Source organism: Cyrtonyx montezumae, unplaced genomic scaffold (assembly GCF_038088225.1).
Source record: "Cyrtonyx montezumae isolate F1298 unplaced genomic scaffold, pur_monq_1.0 scaffold_10, whole genome shotgun sequence".
NCBI lineage: Eukaryota > Metazoa > Chordata > Aves > Galliformes > Odontophoridae > Cyrtonyx > Cyrtonyx montezumae.
The window spans coordinates 3,782,982-3,797,865 of NW_027071826.1; the positions used below are offsets into that span (position 1 = coordinate 3,782,982).

The 14,884-nt window shown below is 49.2% G+C and overlaps 2 protein-coding genes across 5 annotated transcripts; one reads left to right on the forward strand and one right to left on the reverse strand.

Moving 5' to 3' along the window:
- Positions 1 to 1,557: 1,557 nt before the first annotated feature.
- Positions 1,558 to 8,120, forward strand: DMAC2L (distal membrane arm assembly component 2 like). Of its 4 annotated transcripts, none has more exons than XM_065748383.1 (5): positions 1,558 to 1,685; positions 2,598 to 2,806; positions 3,590 to 3,761; positions 4,835 to 4,972; positions 7,840 to 8,120. In XM_065748383.1, exons 1-4 carry the CDS (start codon positions 1,582 to 1,584, stop codon positions 4,947 to 4,949), a joined length of 600 nt encoding a protein of 199 aa, XP_065604455.1. In that variant the 5' UTR covers positions 1,558 to 1,581; the 3' UTR covers positions 4,950 to 4,972; positions 7,840 to 8,120. The 4 variants fall into 4 exon arrangements, with proteins under 4 accessions (XP_065604455.1, XP_065604450.1, XP_065604464.1 ...); XM_065748378.1 differs by having other exon boundaries at positions 7,769 to 7,852; XM_065748392.1 differs by lacking the exon at positions 7,840 to 8,120 and adding an exon at positions 5,384 to 5,526.
- CDKL1 (cyclin dependent kinase like 1) lies at positions 7,058 to 13,504 on the reverse strand. Its single transcript, XM_065748359.1, has 9 exons — positions 13,318 to 13,504; positions 11,862 to 11,983; positions 10,980 to 11,052; positions 10,259 to 10,349; positions 9,403 to 9,603; positions 8,729 to 8,811; positions 8,557 to 8,613; positions 7,703 to 7,858; positions 7,058 to 7,172 (listed from the first exon to the last, which is right to left on the reverse strand). The coding sequence occupies exons 1-9, from the start codon at positions 13,483 to 13,485 to the stop codon at positions 7,065 to 7,067; spliced, it is 1,059 nt and encodes a 352-aa protein (XP_065604431.1). The 5' UTR covers positions 13,486 to 13,504; the 3' UTR covers positions 7,058 to 7,064.
- Between the last annotated feature and the right edge of the window lie 1,380 nt (positions 13,505 to 14,884).

The following is a 14,884-nucleotide window of genomic DNA, read 5'->3' on the forward strand; positions in this document are numbered from 1 at the left end:
TCACATCTGAAGCTGTATTCAAGTCAGTGAGCTGCCTCTGAGCCTATTATTCCAAGACGCACACTGAGAACCTTTGTGCTTCTTGGAATTAGCAGCTCTGCATGGGTTCCCTCTGTGACAGTTTGCTTCCACTGTTACCTGCGCTGATTCAGCTCAGGCCCCAGATAAGGAGAATTATTGCTTTGGGTCAGTGAAGGGACTGACCTGGGTAGCTGAAAACAAAAAGATGCCTTTGTCTGGAAGAGAAGAGTAGTTTCTGGAAGAGTAGTTTCTTGGGAGAAACTACCATAGCCAGGCATATGCTATACACTGTAATATACATTATACAGTTAACAGTTTGCAAAGGTAAAAGCACACAGTAGTTCCCATACCTTCCCACACTGTTTATATGGTATTCCCTTTCGGTCACAGTACTCATAGCAGAGAGCTGCACCCTGCACACACAGCTTGGCTTTCAGGGATCCAGGAGTGTAGTAAATGCCGCTGTGAATTACACCACTGTTATGTCCGCTCTGGTGATGAGCTAAAGAGAAAGAAAAATACACCATTAAAATACACTACTAGAATTGATTAATTCAGCTGTCAAAGTGTGCTATTGGAGGTCCTGCCCTAAATCAGTGTTATTGCAGGACATGCTGAAATAACGTAACCTCACAGCACGCACAGTTCTGCCCCAAGTTTCAAAAGGTTACAAAAATACAGCCCTACCAATGCTTGGTTAATAACAAACCATGACAGCTTGAAACCTGCTGAAACAACATCTGGGGGTGGCAAGTTTTTCCTCCAGGAGCTACAGTCTATCCAAGCTTTCCGTGTGCTACAACTAATATTAAGAAACTCAGATTTTAAAGTGAAATGCACCCTTGAAGGCCTCACATAACACAGTGTGACAGTCAGCTGTTTTGGGCACATGGGGTCCAGAAGGCTTTTTGTGTTCTTGCAAGCTGCACTAGCTTGCTGTTTAACTTCTTCAGCTTACTGAGTCACTTTGCAACCAGGCAGCACAGAGGTGAAAACCATCAATACCGTTTTTATTGAAGGGATCAGGCACGTACTCCCTCACAAGGTATAGAGTCACCGAGTTGGAAGGGACCATTAAAAACGCCAGGTCCAGCTCCTCTGCAGTCTGTTCTCCTCTTTGGGGACCCCCAAAGACCGCTTCCCAACACCGCCGTAGCAGTGCCCGTACCTAGCTCCTTCTCCTTCTCCAGCACGGCCAAGCGGAGCGCGGGGTGCCTCAGGACGAGCTGCCGAGCGGCGGCCAGCCCCACGATCCCCGCGCCGACCACCGCCACGTCGAAGGTGCTACAAAAGCAAAGGGCGCCGGAATGAGCGCAGCCAGCGGAACGCGACCCGACGCGGTGCGGCCGTCCCCGAGATCCCCATCCCGGCCCTGAGGGAGCGCGGCGGCCGCGGCCTCACCTGCGCTGCCGGCGCTGGGCCCTCCACAGCGCCGCGGCCACAGAGCCGCCACAGCGCCGCCCGAGCAGCGCCGCCATGTTGGGGGCGGCACGGGCAGCGGCGGGGGGGGGAAATCGCCCGCCTTTGCCCTCTGCCCTTCTCTCCGCTCGGATCTTCGGGATGCTGTTGGGTAGAGCCGCGCTGCCGGCGCGCTGCCTGAGCGAGCGGCTATCCCCGGGTGCCCGCAGACGCTTCTGGGGCTGGCTGAACGCCGTGTTCAACAAGTAAGAGGCGCCGCAGCACGCAGCGGGCTGGCGGCGGGGCGGGCCCGGCGCGTTTCCCCTCAGTGGCGGGCATTCCTGGGCTCGCGTGCCGCTGGGGTAGCGTCGTGCCTCGAGCAGCGCCGAGGAGGGCTGTGCTCCGGCCCTCCGTGCCGGCCCTGTGCCCTTCACTGGGTCGGAAGAACATCCATCCGCCTTTCAACATGGCTGTGCTGGGAGTTTGCCCTAAGTGCCCTCCTTTGTGTCTCTGTCCTGACCCTAACCAGCCCGTGGCTAATAGTTCTGCCGTGTCTTCTAGCTCAGCTTTGCACGGTGCACAGGCAAAACAAGTCCTCCTCCAGCTCTGCTTCTGCCTTCATTCGACACCGTCCTGAGAAGCACAGCGTGTTTCAGAGTGGATCCGATGGCTGAAGCATGACTTTTGAGCACTGTAACTCCTGAGGAAAAAGCCCTCAGGAATGGCATGCATGTCGAGGTGTTAGAAGGCTTAATACATGCCAAGTCAACTTGCATTCATATCCTTTCATCAACAAAGGCAATATTAAAAGAGCAAACAACACACAATAAAACCCAGTGCCACACTGCTTGGTGATAGGTGGACAGTTGGACTGGATGATCTTGTAGATCCTCTCCAACCTTGGTGATTCTATGATTAAGAGATGATCCAAACATCTAAACACATCAGGAAGTCATATTCTTAGTTGTCCAATGGCTGATCATGCACATAGCTATGTATTTCTTGTGTAAAATCATTATTATAAAGGTTACCTGTGCAGCCTGCTGTAGGGAGCCTGCTTTGCAGGAGGGTTGGACTCGATAAACTCTAGAGGTCCTTTCAATCTACAATCCTACAATTCTGTGATAATAAATCTGCCACCTTGTGAGAAACATAAATGCTCTTTTCTGGCTTTGCAGAGTGGACTATGAGCGCATACAGGCTGTTGGGCCCGACAGGGCAGCTTCAGAGTGGCTGCTGAGGTGTGGTGCGTTGGTGCGTTATCAAGGCTACGAGAAATGGCAGCAGGACTACAATGGCCTCCCGACAGGGCCCCTAGGGAAATACAAGATAGAAGCAATCAATGCCACTGAATCTTGCATCATGTACAGAGGATTTGACTACTTGGGTAAGATAGACACACCAAGTCAAATAATGTAGTTCTTGTAGTACCTAAAAATATTATTAACTGGGTGGTTTCCTCATTCTGTAGTAAGACATAGGGAAATCTGCTTAGCTGGTTGGTTGGTTTCCTTAAAATGGCCCTACAAAGATTCAGCAGTTCTAAGATTTTGCTGGAGGTGTTCTGGGAAGCGGGAAGAAGGTCCTCAGCTTTTACTTGGAGTGGCAGTAGCACTAAGGAAGTGCAGCAAAGATTGGCTGTTCAGTTTAATTCATTTTTAAGAGGTTGGTTTAAAAGAAAAATGATATTTAAAATAGTGCCTTACACCACCAAGAGATGTTTCTGGTGGCTGTGAAGCCATAATAGTGCTTGTTCTCCAAGCATTTATGATATCTTCAAAGTAGGTAAAAAAAAAGTGTGCATCCAGTTTCTTATAAAAGAAGATTGAGAAGTGCTTCAGGTTTTCTTTACGTAACAGAAACCAGAGTGAGGATTAGTTCATTACTGCATTCCTAATTCAGAATTATTTTATCATTCTTTATCACCTAAACGTGCAGAGTTTTGTTGTTTCTTACCTGTGCCAGAGCTTTAAGAATACCACCAAAAAGATGCAAATGGTAGGTTGGTCATCATTTGAAGTCCCATAAAGAGGGCTTTGGACATTCGTGGTGCATTATGTCCCTCCTGCATGGGAGGTTGCTGTGTTACAGCATTTGCAAGGGAGAATTTAACAGCCAATACTGGTTGTTGTTGGTTCTCTGAAGCCAATATTCCTTTTTGTCTTTTCAGATGGTCTTGAACATGTTAGTGAAATCAAGCTGCAGAAGTGTATTTATATACAGGATGAGTGCCTGCAGAGGATCAGCGAGATTAAGAACCTACAGAAAAGTCTCCTGCAGCTGAAGATCATTTCCTGTGGGAATGTCACAGATAAGGGTGTCATTGCACTTCACAAGCTGACGTACGTGAACTGCTGAGCTCTTCTGTACCAGCCCACAGTGCTGGGAGTAGGTTGCTTGGGAATGCTGAAGTCTGGCTGTTTTCTGGTCTGTTCAGACGTGGGGCTGTGGGATAGCTGGCTTTGAGGAACTGACCTGAATAAAACCTGGGAGGGTGGGGCCCTGCCATTACAGGGAATATTTCTTCATGTGTGGTTGAAGACAGTGGTGTGGGTAGCCCTGAAATGACCATGTGAATTAATATGTACGTGTTAATCAGCCTCTTAAGGTTGGTATCAGGTACTTAATGCAGCACTGAAGCTCACAGCTGAGAAAGCCAGAATCCTCTGTTGCAGTGTGTGAATCTCAAAGTTGTGCTTCCACCCTTGGAGCTGAGTGCAGCACATTCCCCCCTTCCACCTGAAGTTACTCAAGCAGTGTTGGTTACTGCACAAATTAGAGCATTACGTGCACTCTGCCAACAAACAACCTTTGCAGGAGCAATAGAAATGAGTAGATGCAGCTTCTTCTCACGTGAGCACACTAGGATGGTTCTGCTTGAGAATAAGTAACTACTGATGAGCACAGCTTCTACAGCCCTCTGTGCTGCAGGTGCTTTTCAGGGCAGGTTTTCATGGTGTCTTTTGTTATCATCTTTCTGCATCTTACACTGTTTCCTGTCAGCTGGTTATCTTATACTCTCTGTAGCCTTAGAGGTCTCAGGAGTTCCCTCTTGCAGTGTTTGGCCATAGGAAGAGGTATGGATTGGACACAGCACTCCCTTATAGCTCTGAAGCACATTGTGTGTGCTTTATGGAATAATGGACTTAAAAGTGGAATGGGACTGTGCAGTGTTACACAGTTACATCTACCTACAAGTGGGTGATGTGAATAATTGGGTTTCATCCCACAGAAAGCTATTATTAAGGACTTTTATCAGCTAAAAACTTAAAGCACTCCATTTAGAAAAAAATCTTTCGTGAGGATCAGTAGCCTTTAAAATACTCAAAATTGCTACAGTAAAATTGTCCTCTGCCTGATATCTGAGTCAGCAGTTAAACAGTAGTTGCTGACTTTTCTTTTTATGTATTTATAGGAACCTTGAATATTTGTATCTGAGTGACCTTCCTGGAATAAGACAGAAAGAAACTACTGCTCGTATCCTTCAGCAGGCACTGCCAAACCTAGAGCTGGAGCTGGATCTAGACTAAATGCAACTCCACGTGATTGAGGGGTATTTGATTTCATACTATTTATCACATGTTGCATAAATTAAGCTGTGGGTGCTGCTGTATTTACAGGTATCGAAATAAACCCAGATCTCTCAATCCAGCCTTAAGAACAGCATGCAGTCTTTTGACAAATTATGCAATTAAATTTCATTAAACTGTATGGTGAGCCAACAGGATTCTTTGTGTAGCAGTAGGCTTTATAAGAAGTCGTAAATGTTTAAGTCAGTATTGCACAAAAGTTCTTGTGTAGAATGTCAGTGAAAAGAATGTCAGCACTGTGATGCAGCAGTGCTGCACAGCTCTAGACCTGTCTGCTTTCTGTTGGAAGGTGTCACCTGGTCACTGAGTGAGGATTCTATCAAATACCTTATGGGGTTCACGCTTTGATTGGTGAAGTCTTTCTTTGTTTCCAGTGGGCTGAGCTACAGACAAGCAGTCTATCCTCGTGAAATCTGAGCTGATGAACTGACTGTTTGGATTTGTGGAGAAGTAGGCTCCCCTTGTTAAGCCCTTGCACACGTTTTTGCCATACACTCACATGGGCTAAATCTTTGTACCTCTTTACTTGCAACCATATCACTACTGCTAAGTAAGAGAATCATCCACCCTCAGGAAGCATACATCCTTTTTAGTTGGATCTCGAGCTCTGGTGGTGGTGGAAAGATGGGAGGTGATGATTCCAAGAAAGCAGCTTCCATAGTAATGCCTCAGGAATGGCTACCATGCCAAAGCTGAGAGCCTCTTATCCCCAACTGCCACCTTATCCTCTGAACTAAATGATGCCGAGCACTGACAGGGATAATGTTTTTGTACTAGCTGCATCTCAGTGCTGATAGCTCCTAGCACAGAGCAGGCAGGAGCGATGCCAAGGGAAGCTCCCTCCAGCCTGCACTGGCCAGGGCCACATCCAGGAGCTGACTGCTAGGCTGTTCTCAGCTGCACTTGGTTGTGGGTACTTAGCAAGTACACAGAACTAGATGACTTAGCCATACAGCAGGGCCAAAGCATTTTAAGTGCAATCAGAACCACCCAACAAGGTCTGAGATTAAAATATAATATGAAGTACAATATAATATGAAGGCAGGTATGCTCACTAAGGATGGGGCTTGTTTCACTGAAATTGCTCTTACTGTTGCTGAACATGTAACAGAACTGGGAAAAGGAAACATTTTTTGCTCTAATTTTCCAGTAGGAAGGGGCAGTATCTCGACCATTTTTAAAACCTTACATGGTAAAACACATCCTGTAAATTGGAAAAACAAGCTACATTTCTTTTATTAAAAGTTAACAGAGTATTTCATTCTGAAATTACACAAAATCCAAGATGTGTTCTACTCCACAGACTTAGGTAGAATTTCTGCCCGTGTCTGGCTACTGTTATAAATTATACTGTTGCATTGTTTTTGATAAAAACAATTTCTGTAACACTACAGGCGAGTGACTTCATTCCTGTCAAAACCAGCAAATATAAATAACTTCATAACGCAAGGGAGAAACAGACAGGAGAAGCTCTGGAAAGGCCATAGAGAAAAAGCAGTCTGCAGTAATTTCATTCTCCTGTTCACAGTACCTGTGGAGCCTTCCAGTAAGTCAGGTTAATGCCTGTACTTGTAATACTTGATGCTGTATAACTGCAGTACCCAAGACAGACATGCCTTTAAAACACTGCTATTTCAGCAGGTTTATAATTAGCCACACACACACAGATACACACATCTGTCTTCCACTCACAAAGGCAATAGGTTTACAATTCCTTGCAGGATCAGTTAACTAGCCACAGTGACTGATTTATTCAGCAAGGGTATGGTTCTCCTGCCAAGTCTGAAGCACAGGCAATAGATAGGCAACAGAGTTCTTGAGATTTGCCCTGTGAACACTGCTTTGCAGAAATCCTTAACCAGTAGGCAATCACAAACTATTTTCTTTACACAGAACACTGGCTAACATGAGCTTGGAGTGCACCACTTTCCTTCCCATAGTGGCCCACTTCTGTATACATCACATGTACTAGTTCAGTTTTTCACCACATGTTCTTCTATAAGTTCTGAAGGACTGGAACTTTGAACAGAAGGTAGTTTCTCATCTGCCATCCACTTAGATGTTAGGGAAATGGTAGTTGGATTTCCTTGTTTTGCAGAAGTACTTCTTGCTGTCCAAAGCTGGAAGAACGTTGCTGCTGCTTAACTGAGGCAGGTGCTGAAACTAAAGCAAGACTTACAATGTGTGGTTGTTTGAAATGAGGAGAAAAGCATGCAGTTCATTTTTCAAAAAGGAATATAGGGTATAAAATTATTCATACTGCAATCCTACACTTTTCAAACTAGAAGTCAGTGAGCTATAACTTGTCAAGAATGCAGTGTCCTAGATAAACCTCATGTGTCACAATGCTGTGCTGCCTATCTCCAGTCACTCAACGGAGCTGCAGTGCAGAATTCAGCCTGTAGTGACTTACTCTTTAACCAGGAGATCCATTTTAGATTCGTTCAGATGTTGTACTGATGGACGTGGTTTAGTGGGAAATACTGGTGGCTGGTTGGACAGGATCCCAGAGGTCTTTCCCACCCCTGGTGATTCTATAGCTCTCTGTCCTTGGGCTAAAATTAAGGTTTCTCCAGTGTGAGAGCTTTACCTCCCCATGAACATGTCCTTGAGCCCAGCTTGTGGGAACCACGTAAAGAAAACAATTTCCTTCTGTAGACACTGAGTATTAAATACTACTATGAAAACATTACCCCTGGAGGGTGCTTCCTTGTTGGCTTGGCTGGTCTCCGAGCTGCTTTTTCATGTTCTTTCCCCAGATCTCCTGCCTCCCTCATGCTGTCAAAATAGGGTTGCTGCAGCAGCTGCTCACACGTCTGCCTCTCCGCAGGGTCCATACGAAGGCAGCCCTTAGAAAAGACAAAGGATCACACGGAACACTTGGGACAAAAAGGTCTGCACAATTCCATCTCTTTGCAACAGTCAGTGAGTATTTATGCAGATGGACACATAAGTTTTATTTTTCAAGGAACTCTATGAGTCTGGCTTTTGAGGGTCTGCTAGAAGCTTGCAAAGCAGCTCACACTGAACAACTGCCACTTCTGATAGAAGGCATTAATAGAAACTAAGGCTAGAAAGACAGTTTTGTTCTATAGCAAACCATCAAGGCTCAAAAAATAGCTAAGCCCACAAGAAAAGTTCCATTTGAACCAGAACAGCTTTCTTAAACTGAGGAATCCACTGCATCACTATCTGTGCTGTTCCAGGGTTTGGTGTTGCCTAAAGCTGCACCTCAGTTTTAATATTCACCCACACAGTTTCCACTTGGTGCATCTTGATGGAATAATTTGTTTTCCACGTCTGTGCTAAAGATGAGTGGATAAATGAGAAGAAGATTAAAAGCTTTCTCCAGTTCCCCTCCAGCTCTGTTTTTCTATGAATGCATGATTGTTCAGTAGCCAAATCTCAAATCATTTACCACCTGAACAAGCAAAGTAGAGTGTGTTAAGTGTCAATGTGGAGCTCGATCTGTAGCTGCTCGCCTCCTGGGCACAGTTTCAGGTGGAGGACCCTGCCAGCCTCAGCCACGTGGTGACACTTTGCTTACCTTCATGAGTGCTAAAGCAGGGTATGAAATACTAGGGAATTTCATTTCCAATGGCTCCTGGGGGAAAAAAATAGTGAGTAGTTGTATTAGCAAGCTATTCTTTCACCACACTGCCTATAGATTGCTGGTTAGTGCTGGGCTGGAGGGGAACACATCTGAAAGGAGCTCTCACCCTGCTCTCTGGGTCTGGAATTGTTACGCCACTGAAGAACTGGTTGGTGCTGAACACTTGCTGGTGCCTGGGAATAAGATCCCCTTTGAGCAAGGAGAAAATAAAATGAAAAGCAATCAGAGTAAGTGGCTGGTTCTGCAGTGTCTGTGTTGAACAAGCTGATCTCCTAGCAAGGCTGGCACATGAGAACACATAAAGAGACAGAGTATCATCAAAGGAGCCAATGAAATCCTGTTTTGTGAACACCCTCCATCAGTGACCCTGCAGCCATGGGACCAACTCTGTGCTGGAGGGAACGTGCTGCAGCTTTTTCCCCTGCACAGCTTCAGTGTGTGGTTTGGGAGCAAAATGGAACTATCAAAAGAACAAGAGCCCAGCTGTTGTCATTCTGCAGCTCCAGCTCAGGAGCTTTCTCTGTAAGTGCTGCCCCAGCAGCACCTGCATCCAAAGGGGACCTTCCAGCTGGAAATCATCAGTAAAGCACATAATAAGTAATGCTGTAAGATGAAGGATTTGGAAGTTTAACTGCATTCCTAGCTAAGGAGTTTATAGCTGCAGCTCACCTTTATGGCTTTGTACATCACAGCTCTCCACTCGTTCCAACAAACCTGAGTTAAACATGGAGTTTTGTTCCCTGCCACCCCACACCATCCCCGCAGCGGCCCGCTGCTTACCCAGTGTTCTCCGGATGAGGTACAGCTGATCCACGTCCGACTTGCCGGGCCACAGCGGGGCCCCAGAGAGCAGCTCTGCAAAGACACAGCCTACGGCCCACACGTCCACAGGAGGGCCGTACTGCGTGTCCCCCACCAGCAGCTCCGGAGAGCGGTACCACCGGGTCGCCACGTAGTCTGTGTAATAATCAGCTGGGCCAGCTAGGTTGGGGTGGGGGGGAGGGGAGAGGAACAAGGAGGGGTGTGGGGTCAGAAGGGCGCAGACGCAGCTTTGGGGCAGCAACAACAGCATCTTCGGGACCCACGTGAGCTCCGGGAACTGGGTGAGTCGGTGGCCACCAGCAGAACCCAACTTTGGAAACACAGAGTAGTTGGGAAAAACCAAGAGCGTGTTTTTCTCAAAACGAAAACACGCAGAGCTCTGCAGCAGGCCCCTGACAGCTCTCAAAGCCCACATGATTCGCTCAAACAAGAGCTAGAAAAATAAAATTAGGGGCTTTATTATGATGGAAAATGTGAAGCCATTGTTTGCAGAGACGGTGCCTTCTGCCAAAGGGAGCCCTCCTGCTAGGGAACTCCAGCTGTGCCCCAGCATTGCACAAGCAGTGGCCAGGCCAGCCGCCATCCCCCAGCTCAGCACCAGCAGGGAGCCCAGGGCACATTACAGAGCTATTCAACTGTCTGAGCTACCCTGTTTATCTGGTCTGGGGATCTCAATCCAAGCATCTCCAAAGCCTTCAGCAGAACTTCTTTATGGGAACACAGCAGCCCTAACACATTCCTGAGGTTTGAAAGCCCAAACCTGCACTTCACTGAGCTCTGGCATGTATCACCCACAGAGGCAGCCAGCACTCACTCAGCATGCGAGCAAATCCAAAGTCACAGAGTTTGATGACGGAGTGTTTTGTTATCAGGATGTTTTCTGGCTTTACATCTCGGTGGATGCACTGCAAACAAAGAGAACCAGAAAGTAAAAAGCCACACCAAGGTTAGAAGCAGGTATTTAACCTGGCCCTTGGCCAAAGAACTGCTTCATGTAGCTGCATACCCCTTGTACATTGTGCCACGGAGGTTAACTGGGCTGAGGCTGAAGATGAAGGGATTTCTTGGCAGTTTTGTAGAATTACTGAATCATTTGGGTTGGAAAAGACCTCTGAGATCACCAAGTCCAACCCCAGCCTCGTTAAAAAAAAAATAAAACCTTATTACCAGTAATCCACAGCAGGTCAGACTGCAGCATCCAATTGTTCCCCTGGCTTTAAAACTCCGTTAAATCTTTCAGAATGAGAAACAGAGCATGAAAAAGAAGCAGAATGACAAATCCTGAAGGCAGGACAGACTTCTGACCAAGTCCCTGTGTCTCAGCCTCTAGAAAGCAGAGAGGGGCAGCAAAGCAACTCTACTGCCTCTCATTGCTGAGGGTACACACTATTTCAGATGGGCATTTTCTGCTGAAAATGGGAAATGTTGTCTGACTTCTTCCCAAGAAAACTCCACGATCAGGAGAACGGCATCAGAATCTCTGTGTCACACAAAGACACATCACAGCTCTTGTCAGTGCTGCTTAGGGGACTTACATTGTGTTTGTGGCAGAAGTTCACAGCTTGGAGGGTCTGCCAGGTAATGCTCCTGACCAGCTGCTCCGGCACCCTGTTAGAAGAGAGCACGCTTTTACACCAAATCAAAATGCATGAGGCTGGCTTCAGGACACCCTCTGCTGTCAAAACAGAAGGTCTTGTGCTGATACTGCTGTTGAAAAGCTTGAGTTTCCTTGCAGAAACATCCTAGAAGGATGAGTGCTGCACTGACAGAGGGCTGGAGCTGGTCAGATGACCCAGCGTGCAAAGAGACATGAGCCCACGCATCTTAACCCCAACCACAAAAGGCTTTACCATCTGCAGTAGCAAAGATCAAAAGCCAAGGGTGCAGCCAGGCATCCCATAGTGCTGAACAGCACGTGAACGTGAAGCATTTCAGTCAAAGAGAGCTACACATCCTCTCTTCAGAGGCAGGTGGACAGGCTCAGTCCGGGCTGGGGCTGCTCACAAAGCCATCTGCCATCAGCACGCTCCATTCTACAGCTCCCCATCAGAGGGGAACAGCAGGCTCTGCTTTACTCAAGCCTCAGTTTAGTCTCCCACAGGCAATTCATTTCCCTTCGGGCTTGCAAAACGATTTAGGAACTTCTCCTCAGCATTTCCATGGCACTGTGAGTAATTGGATGTCAGGGGAAGCCACCCAAACGCTCCGTCTCTGCGTCCTGGTCACCGTGGTGAGCTGCACCGTGCAGGAGCACACGTGGGCTTATGGGCAGCAGCAGGTAACCCTGGGCACTGTGCTGGAAAATCTCTCCTGGGGTGAGTGATATTCCTCCAGGAACGCTGCAGAGCAGCAGTGGGCTCCCACAGACAGCCTGGGCTGCTCTGCTCTGGGCTCACAGTGAGAGAAGGGCCACTCACCCCCGGGGGTGCTTGTCCAGCTCGTGGAGAACGGTGTGGTCGCAGTACTCGAAGACCAGGTGCAGCTTCCTCTTCCTCCTGAACACCTCCAGCAGGTTCACCAGGTTGGGGTGTTTCAGTTGCTGTAACACACAGCGGATGGGCTGCTTAGTTACTGCACGTGTCCAGGCTTTGCAGTGCTATGATGAACAGCTCTCCCCAGGGAATCACACCGTAAGAGCCCATCACAGGCAAACACACACAGAGGAAAACAAAGAGCTCCTCTGATAAGCACAAAGAAAGCACGTGGACTCAGCATCTCTGGGCTGAGAATTTGGATGGATTAACAAACGTGTTTCGAAGCAAGGGAGCTGCAGAGGGTGTTTCCTGGGAGCTAACCCCATCTTCCAGAGGGCCTCTCCATCACACAGAGCCTGCAAAGGAGTGGAGAGCAGAAACGTGCCAACACTCAGCTGCTGCCTGAGCCAGGCAGTGCTCCCACAAACAAACTGTTACTATTGACAGAGAGAAGGCAGAGCATGGAGCCAAGCAGGTCTGCACTCCTTAACGGTGCCTCCCCCAAGAGACTTCTGCACTTCTCCTGCCCAGATCTGTAACGCCCTTTAAATCTTTAGAAAGAAAACGTGCTCTACATTGGGGCTCTGAGAGCCAACTGCTTCCCAGCAAGCAAAGCTAGGCAACTGTATGGAAGGGAATGTCAGTGAGAGGCCATGGGCTGGGAACATGGGGAAAGGAGCTGGCAATGAAACAGCACGTCCCTCTCTGCAGCTCTTTTGTTAACTTACAACCCTACAGCCTTGGCATTCTGCTGGATTGCCTTGTGTCCAGGCTGCCATGCATGTCTCCTGTAAAGGGAAACACCTCATCAGGATCCTTTGGTCGGTGTGATGTTTGTGAAGCTATTCCTCTCCTGCCAGGCTGCGGCCGGCCCCACCCAGCACTGGTTTGTAGCAAACGAAGGGAAACGCCGATCACACAGCACTGCCTCAGGATGCCATGGAGACCAAACACACCAGCACACACAGAGATTCAGCAAAGGTCTGCGTGCCACAAAGCTATGGGCACAGCCTCGGGCTCCGGAGCTGTGCCTGAAGCCTCTGCAGAAGGAACCACGAGGGCCGAGGCCAGGTCAACCCATTGGGAGGGCAGCCGTGCCCGTCCTCATGACAGAGCCCAGGTCAACCCATTGGGAGGGCAGCCGTGCCCGTCCTTAGGACAGAGGCCAGGTCAAGCCATTGGGAGGGCAGCCGTGCCCGTCCTTAGGACAGAGGCCAGGTCAACCCATTGGGAGGGCAGCCGTGCCCGTCCTCATGACAGAGGCCAGGTCAACCCATTGGGAGGGCAGCCGTGCCCGTCCTCATGACAGAGGCCAGGTCAACCCCTGCCCGCAGCGCAGAGCATCGATGCTCGCCCGCTCCCCAGGGGTTCCCCGCTGACCCCGCGCGGTGCCGCCCACCTTCAGCATGCGGATCTCCCGCAGCGCGATCTTCCGGATCACCGGGTCCTCCTCGGACTCCAGGAACTTCTTGATGGCCACGATCTGGCCCGTCTCCTTGTTGCGGCACTTGAAGACGACGCCGTAGGAGCCCTCCCCGACCTTGCCCAGCTTCTCGTACCGCTCCATGGCCCCGCAGCCACCGCCCCCGACCTCAGCCCGGCGCTGAGCACCTCCCCGGGGCGGGGAGGAGGAGGAGGAGCCGTGCCCGGGGCCGCCGGGACTCTCCCCCCGGAGCTGTGCGCAGGCAGCAGGGAAGCGGATCCCCGAGCCTGGCGCCGCCGTGTGCCCCCACCAGCAGCAGTCCTTCAGCGCTCCCGTCTCTTACCTTTGCGTTCTCTTTCCTCGTGCTCCAGCCGTGGGATGAGGTCACCTTATGTCCCCGCACACACTGCCCAGGGAGTGGTGGGGTGACCTGGGGGAGTCCAAGAGCTATGGAGATGTGGCACTGTGGGATGTGGGCAGTGGGGGGGATGGGGTTGGGCTTAGGGAACTCGGAGGTCTTTTCTAACCTGAGTGATTCTTTGGCTCTTTGTACTAACAGATGTCCCCCAGCAGAAGCCCTGGTCCCCGAGATGCCCCTGGCTCCATCAGGACCGCAGCAGCACTCAGCCCTGGCTGTGGCCCTTCCCACCAACAGCCACAAAGCCAGAGATCAGCTTACTGAGGCTACGACCGATGAGGCATTGTTGCCAGCAAGTCTACTGCACCACACTGAGGTATCAAATAAAGCATCATGTATTTGGCAGAGACTGAAATGAGCAGCAACAGAAACAGAACAAAGCCTAAGCTCCAAACGGGGGCTTCAGAGACACGGCAGCTCAGTGGTGTGTGGTACCTCTTAGACAGATGTCATTCCAATTACAGTGGCATTTCTCAGCTCTGATGAGGTTGGTCAGGAAGTCCAAAGCTCGTGCCCCATGTGCTGCTCTGTGAGAGCCACCCATACTTCAGAGAGCAGTGGGAGCCCATTTCAAAGCTTTTCCATTCGAATGCACCAACCCTGTGCCACACACAACCACTCCTCTGACTTCTGTCAGAAGGAGGGAGAGAGCAAGCTTTCGTGTGATCAGCTCCAACAGCACCTCTGAACCCGGGCTGAAATGTGCCACAGAACCACACAGGGACAGAAAGCAGCAGCCAACAGAAAGAGATGGTGCTCATCAGAGGCAGCTGGGAGGAGACATGTGGTCATGTGTGCCTAACTGTGCTCAGGGGAACACGGGAGGCTCTGCAGTGGGAATCAGCACCTCACAGCCACCTGCATAAAACCCTTGCGTGCATTTCAGAACCACAAGAAATACTTTATCAGCTTGGAAAGCAGTTTTGATTGCAGGAGGACTTTCCCAGAGCCCTTCTATGCGGCTCAGCTGATCCCCACTCCCTTGGTTAATTCTGCATGGCAGTATCCTGACCTAATGGGTATTGACACCCATTATTTCCCATAAACAAATGTTCTGTGCAGGTTTCTCTCAGTCTTGGAGATCTTCCTGAGGTCTACGGAGTGATGTAGCCCAAACTAACTTCT

Bases quoted from the DNA above. Each gene is read 5' to 3' on its own strand.
- DMAC2L (XM_065748383.1), top strand. From the start codon at position 1,582: ATGCTGTTGGGTAGAGCCGCGCTGCCGGCGCGCTGCCTGAGCGAGCGG. The intron at 2,807-3,589 runs GTAAGATAGACA...TTGTCTTTTCAG, and splicing joins CAGAGGATTTGACTACTTGG to ATGGTCTTGAACATGTTAGT. The intron at 3,762-4,834 runs GTACGTGAACTG...ATGTATTTATAG, and splicing joins ATTGCACTTCACAAGCTGAC to GAACCTTGAATATTTGTATC.
- CDKL1 (XM_065748359.1), bottom strand. From the start codon at position 13,485: ATGGAGCGGTACGAGAAGCTGGGCAAGGTCGGGGAGGGCTCCTACGGC. The intron at 11,984-13,317 runs GTGGGCGGCACC...TGTGTGTTACAG, and splicing joins GGGAGATCCGCATGCTGAAG to CAACTGAAACACCCCAACCT. The intron at 7,173-7,702 runs GTAATGTTTTCA...GTCTTGCTTTAG, and splicing joins CAAGGAAGCACCCTCCAGGG to TTTCAGCACCTGCCTCAGTT.